Genomic DNA, 18,705 nt, shown 5'->3' with positions numbered 1-18,705 from the left:
AGGAATGATGCAATACTCAGTGCTCTGCTGCTGCCTGCTCAGCATTGATCTGTAGTGCAGAACAGTTGGTGAATTGCTTTGTTTTCCAGAGTTCTGAGTAAGGAAAGCTTTGAATGAGGTTAGTAAAAATGACCTTTAAAACCTAAAATATTTAAGTAACTTCCTACTTACTGGAACTTTTATTTCAATCTTTCAACAGATGGCTTGTCAAATTACTTTAAGACTCACCCCCTTCAACTGGATCATCCCAGTGGCAGTTTGGATAGCACTGATTACATGAAGGCTTCTACATCAATGCAAGACTCAAAGAAGTCGAATTCTGGGACACCTCATGGTGCTTGTTTAACTCTCACAGATCACGATCGAATTAGGCAGTTCATACAGGAATTCACATTTCGGGGACTTCTGCCACACATAGAGAAAACAATTCGACAGCTCAATGATCAGGTCAGTTTACCCTTAAAAACACTTTGTTCTGTAATAAGGAAAAATAGTTGAGGTATAAATCCAGGTATCCAGAAATCTCTTTTGACAGTATTACTTCCTTCTGCATCTAATGATTCAACAGTCTTGCTGAAAACTGTAAGCAGATTGAAGAGAAATAACTGAAGTTTTCTCATTATTGCTCAATTTGTCCTTTCAAAAAACAAGAACTGATTTGTATCAACAGCTCTAGTGCAAGGTGTCTTCTTGGTGAAAACCTGTCTGAACCATTTCCAGGGAAATCTGTTGAAATTTAATATTCTATGCTCTTGGATGATTCTGGCATGGGGGACAAAATGGACTTTGTGTTTCAACATCAGAATACACAGAGAAATTTAAGAAATTTATTTAATCAATAATTGTCTGCAACAAAAGCTGTATCTTTTAGTTGCTGCTTGACAGGGAAGAAATGCAGGGACACCCTGAATCATGTAATTCCTTGATCTCAGCAGTTTTCGCAGCTGACTATCCTTCTCTCAAACGAGGATTTTTTGGAAGTGAGATTAATATCATGCCCATGTTTAGTCAAGGCTATACATTAAAGTTATTTGCATAACAGTGAAGTCCTATATTTTACAAGTGTTTCACTCGTACATGTGCTTAAACAGCTGCAGAAATGGATTGACTTATATTAGTACAATCAAATTACTGTATTTAACGTTAAGTTTTGGACCCAAATATCAGTCTGTTGTCTGAGCTCTGATTTCATTTTGATTGCTTTCTCCATTCAAGTTATAGTTTTAAATGTGAGGGCTTTTCATACTAAGGATCATCATGTCCTGTTAGGAATGCTCACTCCCTGAATTGACTTTTGGGAGTTTGTACCTGCTGACCGTGTTTACATTTAGTAAGTTTTATGGAGAAACATTGAAAAGAAGTGATTACTTTAAGTGTAGCAAACAGGAATGCAGTGGTATATTCCTAGTCCTGGTAAGAAAAGAGAGATGTTCTGCTTTTTAAAATTATCTTTTAAGAGCAATTATAGCTTGCCTTGTAGGATGGGAGTGGTAATTCCCTGCAGAAGTTTCCGTCTAAGTTGAAATTATGTAAAAGAATGAATTTATGTAACCTTGCTTGCCTCATACCTTTAACACTTTGAATTGATATTCGTAGTGTGATAATTCTTTATGTGGATGACAGAGAGAAGGTTCTTTCTTGTAGTATGTACTTAGTCTAGATTTTAGGTTGGACTACTATCCAAAATTGGATATTCTTATTATTTAGAATTTAGTTTTCAAACAGATGGATCAAATGTTCAAGTTCTTAAGATGGTTGTTTCTCCAATTTACAGAAAGAATAGTGAACCTCAACTGTCTGAAGTAAAATAAACGTACAAATAATGAATAAATGAAAATAAATATATGGACTTCTGTCTCAGTGTCAGAGACTAATTCTAAGAAAGTGTGTTCTTAGTTATTTTACTCCTTTTATTTCTGTTTTATGGAAGAAAAATCAAATTTTGAAGCCATAATGAAGCTTGGCTTTTAATATTAGTTTAACTTGGCATCTCTTGCAGGGTAGTGCTCTAATTCAATGTCTTTCTCCAGTTAATATCCAGGAAAGGCTTGAGCCGATCGCTATTTTTTGCTACTAAGAAATGGTTTAGTGGCAGCAAGGTTCCAGAGAAAAGTATAAATGAACTCAAGAATACTTCTGGCTTGCTGTAAGTAATCTCAGTCCTTATTTTTAGGTCTAAACTGCAAATACACCTTTTTTAGGGGCAGGAGGGAAAGCATGTATTTGTTTGATGGTGTTCTGCAAAGTGAACTAAACCAACAATGCTGTGAATGACTTCAATTAGAAAAATAATGAAAAGGTACTGTGCTTGAATATGTACAATAAAAGAGTAGCAGAACTTAAAGAAGAAGGGGATAAAATAGGCTGTTTGCAGAGTCATCTGCCTGCTCTACTTACAATGAAGCTTTCTAAGTTAATAGAACACATGTTTTTAAGAGTAATAGTAATAAAAGTATATAAGCTATGGTTTGCCGTGAGGGATTTTTAAAAAAATTCGCACAAGCTTTTTCACCTGTCATTACAGCCAAACCCCATGTTATAGGTGTTTTTGCTTCTGTAAGTATGCAATTTGCTCCAGCAGAGTATTGAGTATATTGCTTTTGCAATGTCTTCAAGAGCTAAACTAAGGGGAATTTCATACTTGGTGCACCTCTGCCTTAGTATACACTAAAACCAGGTTTTAAGTGTTAGCAAAACACTAATTCTGTTTGCTTTGGTAACTTCCCTCTGTGAATTAGTATGTATAATCATGAAAATCGCTCTCCAACGATCTTTACCACAGAAGTCAAAATAATTTTGGTCATTGTCTAGTCAAGGTTAATGTCCTTAACATGCACATACAGCTTCCAACGTCTATGTTTCATGTCTTTGGATTTGTAATCAAAATGTGCTAATCCCAGCTTTCTGCTATGAACTTGTAAGCGTAGTTCACTCCCTACGGCATTTGACATACAAATGTTTGTGAAAATGTATTTGATTATTATTGAAGTGAATCTTATATATATTTGATTAATTAAAAATTACATTGATACTTGCAGAGAACAGGAACTTGCACAGTGTTTTTGGCATTAAGCATAGTTTTTTAATGGACTTACTTCTTTCAAGAGAAATGTAAGGAAGTAACAACTTACAGCCAAGTGAACAGAGTCTTATTTTTTTGCCTTCTCATACAGCTCTGCTTAGCTGTAATGGTTAATCTGACTGAGCAGTTTCAGTGGTAGTTATAAGCTCCATTCAGTATTTCTTGGTTAAGAGGAGCGTGTACTTTGAATGTTACTGGAACAATGAATCTTGCTAATCAGAAAGTAGGATATGAAACCAAGTTACATGTGGAAGAAAGGAAGCAGATTCACTTTTTTTAGCTGTTTCTGGGCAAGGCTGAAGCAATGCAGATTTTATTACTACTTTGTGAATAGATACTGAGATGAGAGAGGATGACTTTGAATTTAAATATTTGTATTTATAGGTATCCACCAGAAGCACCAGAGCTTCAAATCCGGAAAATGGCAGACTTGTGCTTTTTGGTGCAACACTATGAACTTGCATATAGCTGTTACCATACAGCAAAGAAAGACTTCTTAAATGATCAGGCAATGCTTTATGCAGCTGGAGCACTGGTTGGTACTTAACATAACATGAATAATCTGTGAATTTTTCTAATTGTCTCTAATATTTGTCTGAGGGTAACAAAAGGAAATCTTTCCCCTCCACCTCCAAATCTGTAAGGGTCTCTCCAGATCTGCTGCATATTTTTAGGAAACTCTATAAAGTGGTGTAAAATCTGTTTACTGCTGTTATATGAAGGGAATAAAGGTATGAATAAAAACTGGAGAGTTAATTCTTAAGATATGGAAAGGAGAAAACCTAGAATGCAACCTCCAGAAAAATGGATCTTTAAACTGGTAACTGAAAGCCAGATGTAAAATAGCTTTATAGTATCTCTTTTAGACTTAGGCAAAATAATTATTTGCCAGAAATTCAAGACTCTATCACTATAAAAATGATATTGTACCCGGTTTTGGGTGACTTAAAACTTCAAAGCTATACTTCAAGTATGTCACTACTAAATCACTCTAAACGCATATTCATTCATAATTTCCTCCTAAGAATGAAGGTATTTATTACTAAAATAATTTTCAGCAAGATAAATGTGCATACTGGGGGAAATGAGTAATTTTATCAACTTTTAGAAGGTACATATTGTAAACCTCAGTCTGGTTATTGCTAAAATTTGAAACTCTGCTTCATAGAGCTATGAAAGCATTATTGTTTTTGCATCTTGATTAATACTTAAATGTCTGTTTTTATAGGTCACACGGTTGCTCTGCATTTGGAAAATCTGAATAAGCAGAATAATATTAAGAAATCTTAATTTCCAAATGAATGGAAGCAGTCTTAATTATGAATTTATTGGAAATCTATTAGTCTTAGTGTTTACTTTCTGCAGAAAATCTTTGCTATCATATTTTCAATTCATGAGAAAAGAAGTACAATTTCAGACTTCATGTTTACTAGAGTTTCCTTGGAAACTGATAATTTAATTTCATTTAAGCAAAACTCAAACAGTCCTCATCTTAAAATACACGGTAGTGCTACTTTGCAGGAGCAATTTCCCTGATAACAGGAATTTCTTTTGGATTTGTAAAACTGTACTGAATCAAGGCTTCTGCACAATGTTGGGGGTACTCTCAACTGCAAACACTTCTGTGTGTAACTCCTGGCTAATTTTAAGCAGAGCCATAGATAGACTGTTGTGTTAAACCTTTTATCAGTTACACTGTATTGGATACTTTATGCCAGTAACTGATTAGATGAAGATCTTGAATCTAGTAGCTGTTGAAACATGTTCCTCAGTCTTTTGAGGTTTGTGATTTGTTGAAAAATCTACAGTGACAGTACTGAATTTTTCTTGTAGGAAATGGCAGCAGTATCAGCTTTTCTTCAGCCTGGAGCTCCTAGGCCATATCCTGCTCATTATATGGAGACAGCAATTCAGACTTATCGAGATATCTGCAAGTATGTTGTTTACTTTTGTACTGATCCAGTGGAAGTTGAAAGGTCTGGTGGCTTAACTTTCTTGCCCTGAACATTAATGGTGCCAGATGATCACGGAGTGATGGTAACTTTTTGAAGAGTTCAGGGATCTACCCTGCAGCCTGTCCCAGTGCCAGAGCAGCTGGATGTACCCTGAAGGTCGCTGTAGCCTGTACAGAGTCTATGCCACAGCAGGTTGCTGTCAGGAGCTGTGACCTGTGGGAGAGCCACACTGAAACAATCAGTTCCTGAAGGACTGTACACTGTACCACTGCAGAAAGGATACATGCTGGAGCAATTCTTAAAGAACTGCATCTGTGGGTGGGACCCCACGCTGGGACAAGGGAGAAGGATGTGGAGGAAGAAGCGGCAGAGGAGACATGTTAGGAAATGACCACAAGTTCTTTTCCCTGTTCCCCTGCCTTGCTTGTAGGGAGGAGGAGGTAGAGGAGTTGGGAGTGAAGTTGAGCCTGGGAAGGAGGATTTGTCAGAAGGTGTTTTATTTCTGCTTTTATTTATCACTGTGCTATTCACTTATGAATTGCTGATAAATTATTTTAATCTTCCCCAAAACAAGTCTGTTTTGCCCATGACTAACTGGTGGGTGATCTCCCTGTGTCTTTTCTTTGCACATGAGGTTTTTAGTCTGATGATATTCCCCTGTGTTGCTGAGCGGGGGTGTGACAGAGTAGCTTGGTGGGCACCTGGTACCCAGGTACAACTTCCCAGTACAACCTGCTTCCAACTGTTGGACTTCTTGTTTATCAGATCGTTTTAGTTGGTATTTTTACAAATCAATACCGTTCTCAAAAATGCTCTTCAGCTTTGACTTCCATAAAGTTCCTGTTATAGTAGGATTGGACACTTAATGTGTCAATCTGTATGTGGTTGTTTTGTGGGGAGTGAACTTTCACATATTTTGCTTTAAGAATAAGCAAAAGAACCTCAGTTGGATGCCGTGTGTAGTAAGAAAATTAGTAAGATTTGAGATAAAAAGTTTAGCGAGGTTTATTTTGATAAATATTTATTAATACATGTATGTTTTTACTTTAGGAACATGGTTCTGGCTGAACGCTGTGTACTGCTTAGTGCTGAAATCTTAAAAAGTCAAAGCAAATATTCAGAGGCAGCTGCTCTTCTGATTCGTTTAACCAGTGAGGTAAAACTTAGTAGCTTTTTCTGTTTCTGCCCTCTCACTGTTTTTTTTCTTACCCAAACACTTCCAGGTTACCTTCTGATTCTTGTCCTCCAATATTTTCTAGCCAAAGGTAGCAAATGAACAGGTATAGAGCATGAAGTGAAGAAAACTGTTTACACTGTAAGTGAAGAAACTAGTACAGTTATTCTTTTTCTAGTCAAAAGACTTGCTTGATTTCCTTAACCATGCCGAGTATGTTATCTTTGGCTTTGTAACTAATTTTTTTGACATCTGTTTGGCTCTCGGATGGTGTAGCTTACAAACTCATGTGTTAAAGTGTTAGCCTGGCTTGCCAGAGCCATAATGGATGCTATCCCATCTGTAATTAGATGTTCTCTATAGTTTAAGCAACTAAGGCATTACTGTAGCTCAGGTGGTATGTATCATTAGAACCTTACTGTGTAAGTGAAATCCTACACTTCTGTGATATTAATTGGTGGAAATTAAGCATGGAATCAACTTCTGACCCAGGAATTGTCTTGCTTGAAAAGAAGTAAAAAAATGTAATTCCAGTAATAGTGTAGCATCTCCTTTAAATTTGGAGGGAAGTCTAACTGGTAGTCCTGACTTCACAGCCAGCTGCACCAAATGTGATATTTCTGAGACTTTCATGGGATAGATTAAGCATGGAATAGATCTGTTTAGTTCTGTAATTTTCGTTCTCAAGTGTTTCTGTAGCTTCATTCTTGCCCTTTCAACTTAAGCCTGCTGCCAATGTTTATAAGAGAAGCCTAAGATATTTAAACAAGGAAATTAAACACTATTGGATCTGCATGGCCATTTTACAACTTAAAATTGAACATATGCCTGTGGAGCATTGTAGTAGTGGTAAGGAAAATCTTCACAGGATGCTATACTGATGTCTCAGAGTGTATTTGTAGTGAAGATATATAGTTGGACATCATTGATATCATGGAGTTCAGCTGTGGTAAAATCAAGTAGATTCTGTTCTGATTGGTTAAAGTAATATAGCTGTGTCATGGCAGGAGAAGGGTATAATAGTAAGAAATTGTACATTAAGAAATCAATAGGTTCAAAAGGTTCATGTGATAAAAATTCACCAAGTTTCATTACTCCGTGTATTTTTCAGTCATCCTGGTAGAGGTCTTGTTTTTTGGTTCTGGCTCTAATATCTGCAGGGGGAGGGAGGGGAAAAGGTAGGACAGTGCTTCAGAGGTAATGGTAAGTGTTTAAAACTGTAGCCTGAGTAACTGAAAAAGCAGAAGATAATTCTTTTGTTACTCATACTGAAGCATTTCTTCAGTAGAAGAAATAAGAACATGATGGTATTGAACACTATTGAAAAATAATTTTAGTTGTATTTTTATGTGCTCACATATGTATATAATCTTTTTTTATATATATATAGAAGAATCTTCAACTTCACAGAACTCTTAAAACTTACTGTCCCTCTTAGCAATAAAACAAGGCCACTGTTACCTTTATGGTTTTATTCAACTCAGGCTAATTCTTCTTTTTTCCTTTTAAACAGGATTCAGATCTTCGCAGTGCACTCCTGTTGGAGCAGGCAGCCCATTGTTTTATAAACATGAAAAGTCCCATGGTTAGAAAGTTTGCGTTTCATATGATATTGGCTGGCCACAGATTTAGTAAAGCAGGCCAGGTAAGTATTATCTTTCCACATGGAAAATATGCCCAGTATTAGATACTTTGAAAAATGTGTTAAGTATGTCATTAGTCTGGAAAAAGGTGCTTGGCTTCTGACACTTCTGTGTTAATCTGCAGTATTCTGTTCTGTAATCTTCTGAAAATGTCTTCTGGATTGATCACGCTAGCCTTTTACTTCTGTTTTTGAAGTAATGCTGAAGATCACTGACTTGAAACTTAAGTGATGTGTATTTTCATTTTTGAGTCTGTTTTCATACACAGTAATTTTCAAAGCTTTTTTGAGCAAAGGAGTATCTTTACTCTTGAGATAAGAGTGAACTGCGGGAGATAATTATTTGTTAAACTCAGTTTATTAGAAAAGTAGCAAAATAGGTATTTGATTTTCCTGGTGCCTTAAATACATGTTCTTTGTTGAAGGTGCAGGTGCATGGACAGTTACTACATAACAAACCAAAGCATCTCTGTGGCTGTTAGATTTAAGTGGCAGTTAAACCAATACAGATCAGATTGTTTTTACTCCCGTTCACATTCTTTTGCAGGCAGCTCTAACTGTGGTAGATAAACTTTTTTGGATAGAACTTTTGTGCTATGTTTCTGCATTAGTTGTGGGATACATTCTGTAACGATAGCTTGTGCTTGGTTCCTGCTGAGGTTGTTATGGCAAGACAATAATACAGGGGAACCAAGGTGTCAAAATTCGGTTTGGAACAAGGCCCTGTGGTCTTGGCTGGGGGTTCTCTCCTGCTCTACCCAATCTCAGCCTCACTGTCTTGATAAGGACTAAAAAAAGGATTTTTGTATTGTTGGCTTCTGTGATGTGAGGAATAATATAGCATATTTTAAAGTGTCACTAGTATGTGCTGATGTTAAGGATTTACTGCTTGTACTCTGCTGTCATCACCCTAACAGTGTGAACATATATTAGATTTTTTCCCCATTAGTGCTGTAAGGAAGGGAAGGCTGTTGCTGTTTTTTAGAAGCTGAGACTTAGCTGTACAGTGAATGTCTATACAACTGTTCAATACCTAGACTTGAGATTGAATGCCTGGGTCCTGGTGTATGTACAGTAAAGGAACTATGGAGCTGACTGGGATCAGACCATCTGTCTCCCAGTGGCTGAAACGATGATTGGTAATTTTTCTTGTACATACTGTAGGGTTGTGTTTTGTTGATTTTCTTGGCATAGATTTTTGTCCCAGGTGTATACTGAATAACAGTTGGCTGAAAGTATCACACTGAAAGTTCAATTTGGGTGGAATGAAATGTGTTAAATCCTGCTTCTGTCTTGAGGCTTGCCAGTAGAGCTCTGTAGACTTTAGCAGTCAGTCCTAAAGGAACTTCAAACACCTTTCTATAAATAGTCTTTGCTTTTTTAACTTACTGCCTGTTACTATAGTCTTTGAAAACGTGAACTTAATCTGGAGTCCAGGCTCTGTACTGTAGGAATAAGCATTTCTGTGCTTAGATTAGTCTGGACCAGATTGTATGAGGCACAGTTCTGAAACACTGCACTTCGCATAGTGCCAAGGATGTGAGAAAGAGGACTTTTCTGACTTGCTGTTCAATCTTTATAATGTTATAAATTACAGACAGTGAATAATAGGATTATTTGAGAAATTACCTTTTTTCTTGCAGAAGAAACATGCCTTACGTTGCTACTGTCAAGCCATGCAGGTTTACAAAGGGAAAGGCTGGTCGCTTGCAGAAGACCACATTAACTTCACCATCGGTCGGCAGTCCTTTACGCTTCGTCAGCTGGACAATGCTGTGTCTGCCTTCAGGCATATTTTGATCAATGATAGTAAACAACCTCCAGCTCAGCAAGGAGCTTTTTTAAGAGAATATCTCTATGTCTATAAGGTGAATTACTTTCTTGTCTGTTTCTTGAGTAATAAGTAATTTTACTATCACCAGTTTTCTGGAAATCATTAAATGATTTTCTATTTTATCTGCTTTATTCCAGGGTTGGTTTTTTTTAAATCTAGTTGATGTGTTCAGTTTTTTACTTCAGACTTAAAAAACCTGCATATGCTGCATCTCTTGTGTGTAGTGCTTTCATAGATGGATATAAGTATGGGTTATTATTACAGTAATGTATGTATTTTTATTACAATAAGGTCTTCTTTTTGAGGGTCATGGCTGAATTATAGTTGTGATAAGCTTCATAGTTTTTTTAGAGGAAATGGATCTGTTCTGTTTATCATCAATTTATAATGACTTTGGGGGCTTTTGATAATATAGGTTTAATAGAGACTAGGTAGCCCTGTCATCATCCATACAGTGAATTTCATTCTTTTATAAGGATAAAATTTGATGGATCAAGTGACTCACTGAGTTGTGTTTAAGTTCATGGGTGTTTCTGTATACCATATACATTATGGAGTGTTTAGTGCTGATATTGCCATACAGTATACAGCCATGTAGATACTGTCTCTTAAAGCTTATGAACAGAATTTCTGTGGTGTTTAAGTTATGTCAGACCTTACTCAAAAGCTGGTGTCTGAGTCCGCAGTTCAGCTTCCTGAGAGTCTTGTTTAATGGTGGTGATAGTGAATGTAGTTTATCAAATTCTGAATTAGAGTCAAGCTTTCTATCAAAAAGAGCTTGTAACAGCAATGTAGCCACGGATTTCAGGGTTAAAATAATTATTCTCCTTTTCCATAAAGATTTCACAAACTTTAAACCCTTATTAAAGGAAAAAAAACCACTATGTCAAACAATTAATATTTCATTTTAAAAGTACTCTCTGTTCAAACACTGAGTGTTTTTAACTTTGCTTCCTTATTATTCAACCATTGGTAATGTACATGACACTCTGTTTTCTTGCTCCTTGGCGCCAGAGTGCAACCCAGCTGTCACCTGATGGTCCCTTACCACAGCTTCCTTTACCATATATTAACAGCTCAGCAACTCGTGTTTTCTTTGGCCATGATCGACGACCAGCAGAAGGTTAGAAAATTTTAAGTAAATAGTTCCAAATCCCTTTTTTAAGGAACCAAAATATGTGCAAGAATTGGTGCCATTTAAAAGAAGTCTATCATTATGTAAGTCTAAAGTGACTTGGTAACTTTAAAATATTTCAAAAGAAAAGCTTGAGCTTAATATCTGCTTGCTGGGTGTTTTCAGACTTCTGTGTAAATATGAAATCTGTGTATGTGGTTGTACTGTCACTGTTTTTCACACCTGGAAAGCTTCAATGCAAGTCTGTAATGAACTTCATGAAAGGGATTATTGCTGTAGCAAATACTGGATGTGGCAGTGTTATAAATTAGCTTTACAGTTAACTTCCTCTAGGATATATAAAACACTGATTCCTGAATGTAAAGAGAACTTGAGTGTACTGTGGGGTTGTAGTGTGTTATATAAAGTAAAAATGATTTGTAGCCTGAGTATACCATGTAGCATGCTAAAATCATGGAATGCCATGGTATCCCAATTGAACTATACTCGAATTGTTCCCAGTGTTGTCTTCCATGTGTGTATTTCAAAACGTCTTGCAATTCACTTTTTAAAGTGAATTGTGGCATAAAAACTGTAGTGATCTATAACTTAAAGTATTTTAAGAATATTTTCCAAATTTCCAGTGCAGCCCTTTGATGCAGCTGTTACATGTTGCTGTTCTTGCCTTCTAAGACTACCTTTCTCCCCCCAGGTGAAAAGCAGGCAGCTACACACGTAAGCCTGGATCAGGAGTATGACTCGGAATCATCACAACAGTGGAAGGAGCTTGAGGAGCAGGTTGTGTCTGTGATAAATAAAGGAACAATACCTTCAAACTTTCAACCAACACAGTTCTGTTTAAATCGCTATTCAGATAACTCCAAATTTCCGCTTGCTGTGATAGAAGGTAAAGTCAAGTTTTTTTACACTTCAGAAATAAACTGAGTTAGATAAATTTGTATTAATATTTCTTGTCTTATTTGAGATTTGACCCAGCATTTTTGTGCAAGCTGTTTGTACGTGAATACTCTGACATAGGTGAGCCTTCAGATTGTAATGGGGAAAGCCTGTTGTCATTATTTTCTTGTACTTTTTTTGATAGAACCAATAACTGTAGAAGTGTCCTTCCGAAACCCTCTGAAAGTTCCACTTCTTTTGACTGACCTCTCATTGCTGTGGAAGTTTCAGCCTAAAGACTTCAGTGCAAAGCACGATGGAGAAACAAAAGAGCAGGTGAGGAATGCTTCATCCTTTTCCAACCCAAACAGCTGCAGGTATGGAGTATATGTTGAGTATTCAAAATGCTGTAGTATGAAAACATTCAAGCATAAACATTAAACATGAATGTTTAAGTGTAAACTAAGAAAAAAGTCAAGAAAAACAGTAGCTACTGAAATAATTTTTATATTATCTAGGTTTTCCTAGATCTGTAGGGCACAAAGCAGCCAAGTTAGCAAAAAATTGTAATGTGTATTGGAAAGCTGAATGCAAAACATTGTATGTGTACTACCATCTATTTTGAGTCACACTAGCCTTGACCTGAAAATTATCAAATATCCTTTTCTTATTTGAGCTGCTGTATATAGTGAAATGTATGTTCTGAAAAACTGTGCTCGTATAACATAGGATCATCTTAGTAACTTGATTAGAAGATAATTGAAAATTTATTGAATTAAAAATTAATGTTTTATTTTATATTTAATGAATATTTTAGGTGAGCTGTTGTGCTACTAATGCTGCCAAAAGCTCTGATGGACTGTCACATCCAGGTTTTAAAGGTTTTAGTATAATAATACTGAATAGTACAGTAAATTCCTAAATAATTTGTTTTCCTGCCCAAAACATTGGGAACACTGATCTCTAAAGGTGCTGTAAATATTTACTGGAGTTATAAACATGATTCCACATAGTTGGAGTGTCAAGGTTTACCATACACTTTCCCTTCCGATCTGAACAGCTACGTTAATGGTGTGATAATTACTTCTGTGAATATCATTGAAGCAGACTGGGAATGGTTCCAGTTTATAATGCTAAATCTTAAATTTCTCTTAAATAAATGTTTACTGAGCTCTCGAGCTGCTTTTTTAATTCATAAATGCTGAGAACCTGCGCATGCAGCACTTGCTTTTCCAAACTGTTTGGAAATTTGTATGATTTTTTTCCCCTCGAAGACTTTAGGAAGGGTATTGGAAATACTATTTATGGCACTTTCTCTGTCTAGGAGTAATAGTATCTAAAGAGCTGTTTCTTCTTTTCAGGGTACGTGTGATGAAGATATGGTAGGAACTGAAGCAATAGAAGAATTTTTAATTAATAGTGAGGAGACAAAAGTGGTAAGTACTGTACTTTGTTTTAAAAATAGTTTTTTCAGTGTTGAACTTCAGTGTGCATTTCAGACTTTTTACAATCTCAACTTGAGAGCACATGACTGAATCAGAAATTCCAGTACTTCGTATATCTTACTGTTTTATGTAATGTGACAGGATCAGAGACAGTGGGCACAAGAGGCTCCTCCTGAACATCAGGAAGCCTTTATAACTTCCTTTATAACACTTACTTATTTAGTAAATGTGTTAGTGCTTGAGCACTTGGCACAGGCTGCGCTGAGAGATTGTGGAGTATCCATGTTTGGAGATGTTAAGAGCCCTTTGGATGTCATCCTGGGCAGCTGGCTCTAGGTGGCCCTGCTTGAGCAAGCAAGTTGGGCACCATGACCTCCAGATGTCCATTCCAGCTTCCATCATTCTGTGATTCTGGCCTTGTTAATCACAGTAAAAGTTAACATTAAGGAATTTTCTGTAATGTAATGAGCATTTCTCAGCTGTGAACTGGTTTGGTAAATTCTGTGTATATAAAATTTTGAATCTAATAAGTGATCTATATTTACTGTTGCAGTTATAACTGACACAGCTATAAAGTAAATGTCGCTGTGAGTGTCTTTAGCAATTGGAAATTTAACTGTAATAATTCTTCATTCTAGTAGCAACAACAACAAAAATTTAACGTATCTCCACAGGCAAGACTAAAGCTCTTTCCCCATCAAACAGGGGAGCTACATATTCTGGGAGTCGTTTATAATCTTGGCAGTGTTCAAGGTGCTGTGTCATTAGATGGGATAGATCCTTCTATTGGATTACAGACAGGTAAGTGTATTATTACCTAAAATTGTGTTTTTCTGGAAGGAGGAGACATAGCTTCTGCAGAGTAGAACTAAATTCTAGTATTTAGTGTTTGACTACCATGATACAAGGCCTTCCATTAGGTAGGAATGTAGGAATAAGAGAAACAGCTGAAATGGGAAAAGAACTAATTGGCTCTTGTAGGAATCCCATGAGGAAGGATGCCAATCCATACCTGATTGCTCCTTTTAAATCTGTTAAAATTTTGAAACCACTAAAAATCAAAATGTAAGTATTTATGCCGTGTTGAATCTATACCAACTTTCACTGACTTACTTGCCATTCATTTTTTCTTTTGCATCTTTTTAGTTTGTTAACTTTCAACTTTTGTCTGAATGTTGCACTGAAGTTCTTTTTATAGATTCCCAAATTTAAATTAGGCTGATATAAGTTTTTTTAGTATCTTGAATTCTTTCCTTTACATTAATATATAAATGGACAATTAACTGCATGCTACTTGCTCTGTTTTGTTAAATCGTTCATCTGAAATTATCTCTCACATGGAGAATTTAGTTGTTAGATGAAATGAAGATTAAAACGTGTGAAAGTGTCTGAAAGAAATAGAAGCTTGTTTAGAGGATGGAAATGTTTTGAATAAAAACCATTTGGAGAGTGGTGGCTGTCTTTTAAAGGAAATAATCCTCTAAGTGACTTTCCAGCCTGGCAGGAATTGAGAAAGGAAGTAAGTTCATCAACTTCATGCACTGTGTCTGCTGCTTCCCTTCCAGTTGTAGTCAAACTATTGAAAGGCAGAGTAAGTCCACAACAATGGATAAGTGGCTGTTGGAACTTGAAATGTGTTAGGTGACTGTAAGCTCTGAAAAGTTCTTTGTTGGTAATGCTGCTTAATCAACGACCATGGCATGGGTCCAATAACAAAAATTAAAACTACTTTTGAGATTGGATTGGGAGCTTTGGATCATTTCTTAGAGATAAAGTTAGGAATTAGTGGAAAAAAAACCCCAACTAATCAAAAGTTTTAAATTTTTTTTCAGGCAAGTTTGTTTCCAATGGGTTATCTGTACGAGGACGACAAGATTTAGAAATCCAAGGACCTCGACTTAATAACACAAAAGAGGAAAAAACATCGATTAAATATGGACCTGATCGACGTTTAGATCCCATTATTACAGAAGAAATGCCTTTGTTGGAGGTATGTGACTAATTCCTATTGGTAGTTTTGAGAAAATAGCAGTTTATAAATTTAATTGTAATAGTGGCAGCTTGAATTTGTTAATGCCTAAGTCTTTCCAGGTAACTTGTGATCTGTCAGTGATGAACTTGTGTGGGTTTTTCCAGCTGAAACTCGAGGCCTCAAAATTAGTATCCTTTGGAAATTGCTATATTCCCTTTAGAATTTTAGTTGGTAATAGCTTTGGTAGCCAGATTTTAAGATGAGTGGAGAACCAGCAAAGAAGCTTTTTTCTGTTTGCTTGCCATTCATCTAGAGCAGTTATTTCATCTGGTTAATTAAAACACAGTGCTTTTCCCTTCTAGGATTATTAAAATGGTCTGGGTAACTGGCTAATGAACAAGGCCCTATAGTGGGATAGATCAGCAAGAAGTAACTACAGTGATGACCCAGTCCAGCTGCCTAACCAAGTTACAGTATGTTACTGGCTTTGTCCAGACGTCTCTTGAACAGTGTCAGGCTTGGGGGCATTGACTGCCTCTCTAGGAAGCCTGTTCCACTGTCTAACCACCCTCTCCATACAGAAATCTTCATGTCCAGTCTAAACCTCCCCTGCAGCTTTGAGCCATTCCAACATGTTTGATGACTGGATTTCAGGGTGAAGAGATCTGCACCTCCCTCTTCACTTCCCCCTCAGGAAACTCTAGGCAGCAATATAGTTTGTGTTAATGAATGTTTTCATGGCATTCGCAACTTGGCTCAGTGTTCAGGTTTTTATTTTCTCATTTTCTCTCCCATACAGGTGTTCTTTATAAATTTTCCTACAGGGCTTCTCTGTGGAGAAATCAGAAAAGCATATGTAGAATTTGTGAACGTAAGCAAGTGTCCTCTTACTGCACTGAAGGTCGTGTCCAAGCACCCAGAATTTTTCACTTTTGGTGGAAATACTGCTGTTCTAACGCCACTAAGTCCTTCAGCCTCTGAGAACTGTAGTGCTTACAAGACTGTTGTGACAGATCCTACCTCTGTGCGAACAGCACTGCTGTCTTCAGCTTCTTCTGCAGACTTTGGGATTGGCACGGGAGGTTCACCTGAAGTAATACAGGTTCCACTTCCTGATGCTGTTCTTCTTCCTGGGGCTTCAGTGCAGCTGCCAATGTGGTTACGGGGACCAGATGAAGAAGGTGTTCATGAAATTAACTTCTTGTTTTACTACGAGAGTATTAAAAAGCACTCAAAAATGTGGTAAGTTTTTCTAGTCTATATTTTCTGTCATACTTATTAGACAGATTAGATTCTGTGATTGTAATGGTAAAAGTAAGTATTACTGAATTTCTCTCAATTGCTGTGATGATGTGAAAATGGCCTGTTATCTGCTATTCTAAGCAATATCTTTTCTACTATATGATCTAATTTCCATAGGAAATTGTATAGCCTACAGTGCTTTTATTGAAATAATAAATACTAAATTATTAAAATAATTTAATAGCAGAAGGGTTAATGGAATTCTGTTAAAACAAACTTTGTTCTTATTTAGCTTTTCTGGAGCCACATCTTTCTGAGGCATAGGATGAAAAATCATAACCTAATTTATGTCTACATTTTATAAAATAAAATCTTGTCTATCTTGAATGAAAGATTTTGTTCTTAGTTAAAATTTGGTTAGTAATTGTATTGTGATGAAAGATGTTCCCTTTGGAGGGGTTAAATAACAAGTTTGACTTGCATGCTGTTATACAGTTCCTTTTTGGACCATCTTGAGAGTCCACAGTCGAGTTTGACACCACAAGCTAGAACAACCATAAGAAATTCATTCGCCACTTCCTGTGGGCAGGCAGGTTTTCAGGAAAGGTTTTCAGGAACTCCATCATGTATAATGATTACTTGGGAAGACATGTCATCAGGCCCTGCTTTCTCCTTCCTCCTAGTTTTATTGCTGAGCATGACACCATGTGGTGTGGAATATCCTGTTGGTCCTATGAGGGTCAGCTGTCCCAGTGTGTCCCCTCCCACCTTTTGTGTAACCCCAGCCTGCTTGCTGGTTGGGTGGAGTGAGAAGCAAAAATGGTCTTGATCCTGTGCAAGTCCGTCTCAGCAATAACTAAACGTTCCTGTATCAACACTGTTTCTAGCACAAATACAAAATATGGCCACTTCCCATCTACTATGAAGAAAATTAAGTATCTGAGCCTAAGCCTGCACACTTGGTGTCTGTACCAGGGTTACTTCAGATAAGCTCTGGTAAGATGGACTGAATGTCTTCTTATGCCTGAAGCTTGTTTTCTAAGCTAGTTCTGAGAGAGAAACAAAGCTCATGTGCTGTGAGACTGGTTTGCAGTGTAAACTAAAGCAGAGTAAGTTGAAGATGGTTGAGAGAGTGGATCCAGTAGCATATTCTCAAAATTAAAGTTATGCAAATGCACCCTTGGTTTAGATTTTTCTGTAGCTTCTGAAATACCAAAGTTAGCATTTAATTTGGCTCTAAGTTATCCTGTAGAAATAGGGAATTTGTCCCCCTACGACTCACAGTATTCAGAAGCAGGTGTCTGAGAGATGGAAGAGGGTTGTTTGCTTAAGGTTTTTATTCTTTACTGTACTGCAGTTTTGAGAGGAACTTAAGGGAACTGCTTTGGTTTAACAGTGTTCTTTGTAGACTGAGCATAGCTTTTAAGTATTGAAAAAATGATGTAATTTGTGCCACTCAAAAGCTATACAGATATCTGTGTATCTGAATATTAACTGCAAAACTTGGCAAGTTTCTTCTGTAATTGTGACATTGTGAAGCAGAGTTTAGGAAGCCACTGACTTTTCCCTCCCAAAACCAAGTGTCACATGATGTTTCAACATATTTAATAGGTAATGTCGATCAAACCTTTCCATGTTTCCATTTCCTAAAATGTTTCCAAGTGGAAGTTACGGTAACTAAAATCTTCTACATAGGAAAAGCTCATGTGTTTTGATGGTATATAAGAATGGAATTGTATTCATCTTTAGAAAGGCAGGAAGATGACTTTCACAAAGAGACTGCTGTCCTGAAGGTTGAACATGCCTGGAAAAAGGCAGAGTAGCAGTGGTTTCATTCACTTGGTTTTTTAATTCTCTTTTCAGGAGAATTTATCGAATGCAGTGGTATTCTAAGTGCTTTTCAGTAAATATTTATGGCAAGAGATGTGACTAAGTAGTGGTCTTTCTCTGGCTTATTTACTCAGAAGCTGTTTTCCAGAGCATTTGGTGGCATTAAATAGCTTAGTGATATCTGTGTGCCAAGATGTCTATTTGCTTTCACTCTGACAGTTGTCTTACATCTGAAACATTTCTGAAGTATTTTTCCTTACGTTAACACCTGAAACTTTTTCTCCAATATTTCACAGTGGCTGAGACTGTGTGTTTAAAGAACACCTACCCATGCAACAAGATGCTTAAATATAAAGTAGGTTTGATAGGGTATCTTCAGTGAAAAGTGTATCTTCAGTGGGTTGAAATTAACAAATTCTCTAATAGCCTTAATATTGACCAACTTAAAAGCTAAATTTCTTGATGTCATGTCTGGGCAGTCCTGGTTGTTCAAAATGTTGTATTTTTTTCTTCCTTCC

At 36.7% G+C, this 18,705-nt stretch overlaps 1 protein-coding gene across 4 annotated transcripts in view; it reads left to right on the top strand.

Moving 5' to 3' along the window:
- The window catches only part of TRAPPC8 (trafficking protein particle complex subunit 8), a 51,936-nt gene that overhangs the window by 15,950 nt on the left and 17,281 nt on the right, over positions 1 to 18,705 (top strand). For all 4 annotated transcript variants that reach the window (XM_014874309.2, XM_014874308.2, XM_014874310.2 and 1 more), the window contains 14 exons: positions 200 to 447; positions 2,031 to 2,146; positions 3,467 to 3,617; positions 4,916 to 5,016; positions 6,088 to 6,193; positions 7,725 to 7,856; positions 9,497 to 9,721; positions 10,702 to 10,810; positions 11,514 to 11,708; positions 11,904 to 12,034; positions 13,060 to 13,134; positions 13,818 to 13,944; positions 14,976 to 15,133; positions 15,915 to 16,357. In XM_014874309.2, the coding sequence (XP_014729795.1) occupies positions 200 to 447; positions 2,031 to 2,146; positions 3,467 to 3,617; positions 4,916 to 5,016; positions 6,088 to 6,193; positions 7,725 to 7,856; positions 9,497 to 9,721; positions 10,702 to 10,810; positions 11,514 to 11,708; positions 11,904 to 12,034; positions 13,060 to 13,134; positions 13,818 to 13,944; positions 14,976 to 15,133; positions 15,915 to 16,357 (2,317 nt within the window). The remainder of the gene's footprint in view (positions 1 to 199; positions 448 to 2,030; positions 2,147 to 3,466; positions 3,618 to 4,915; positions 5,017 to 6,087; positions 6,194 to 7,724; positions 7,857 to 9,496; positions 9,722 to 10,701; positions 10,811 to 11,513; positions 11,709 to 11,903; positions 12,035 to 13,059; positions 13,135 to 13,817; positions 13,945 to 14,975; positions 15,134 to 15,914; positions 16,358 to 18,705) is intronic.

This window comes from Sturnus vulgaris, chromosome 1 (genome assembly GCF_052056855.1).
Source record: "Sturnus vulgaris isolate bStuVul1 chromosome 1, bStuVul1.hap1, whole genome shotgun sequence".
In the NCBI taxonomy this organism is placed as follows: domain Eukaryota; kingdom Metazoa; phylum Chordata; class Aves; order Passeriformes; family Sturnidae; genus Sturnus; species Sturnus vulgaris.
The sequence above is the reverse complement of the archived record's forward strand: the minus strand, read 5'-3'. Positions and strand labels throughout refer to the sequence as shown.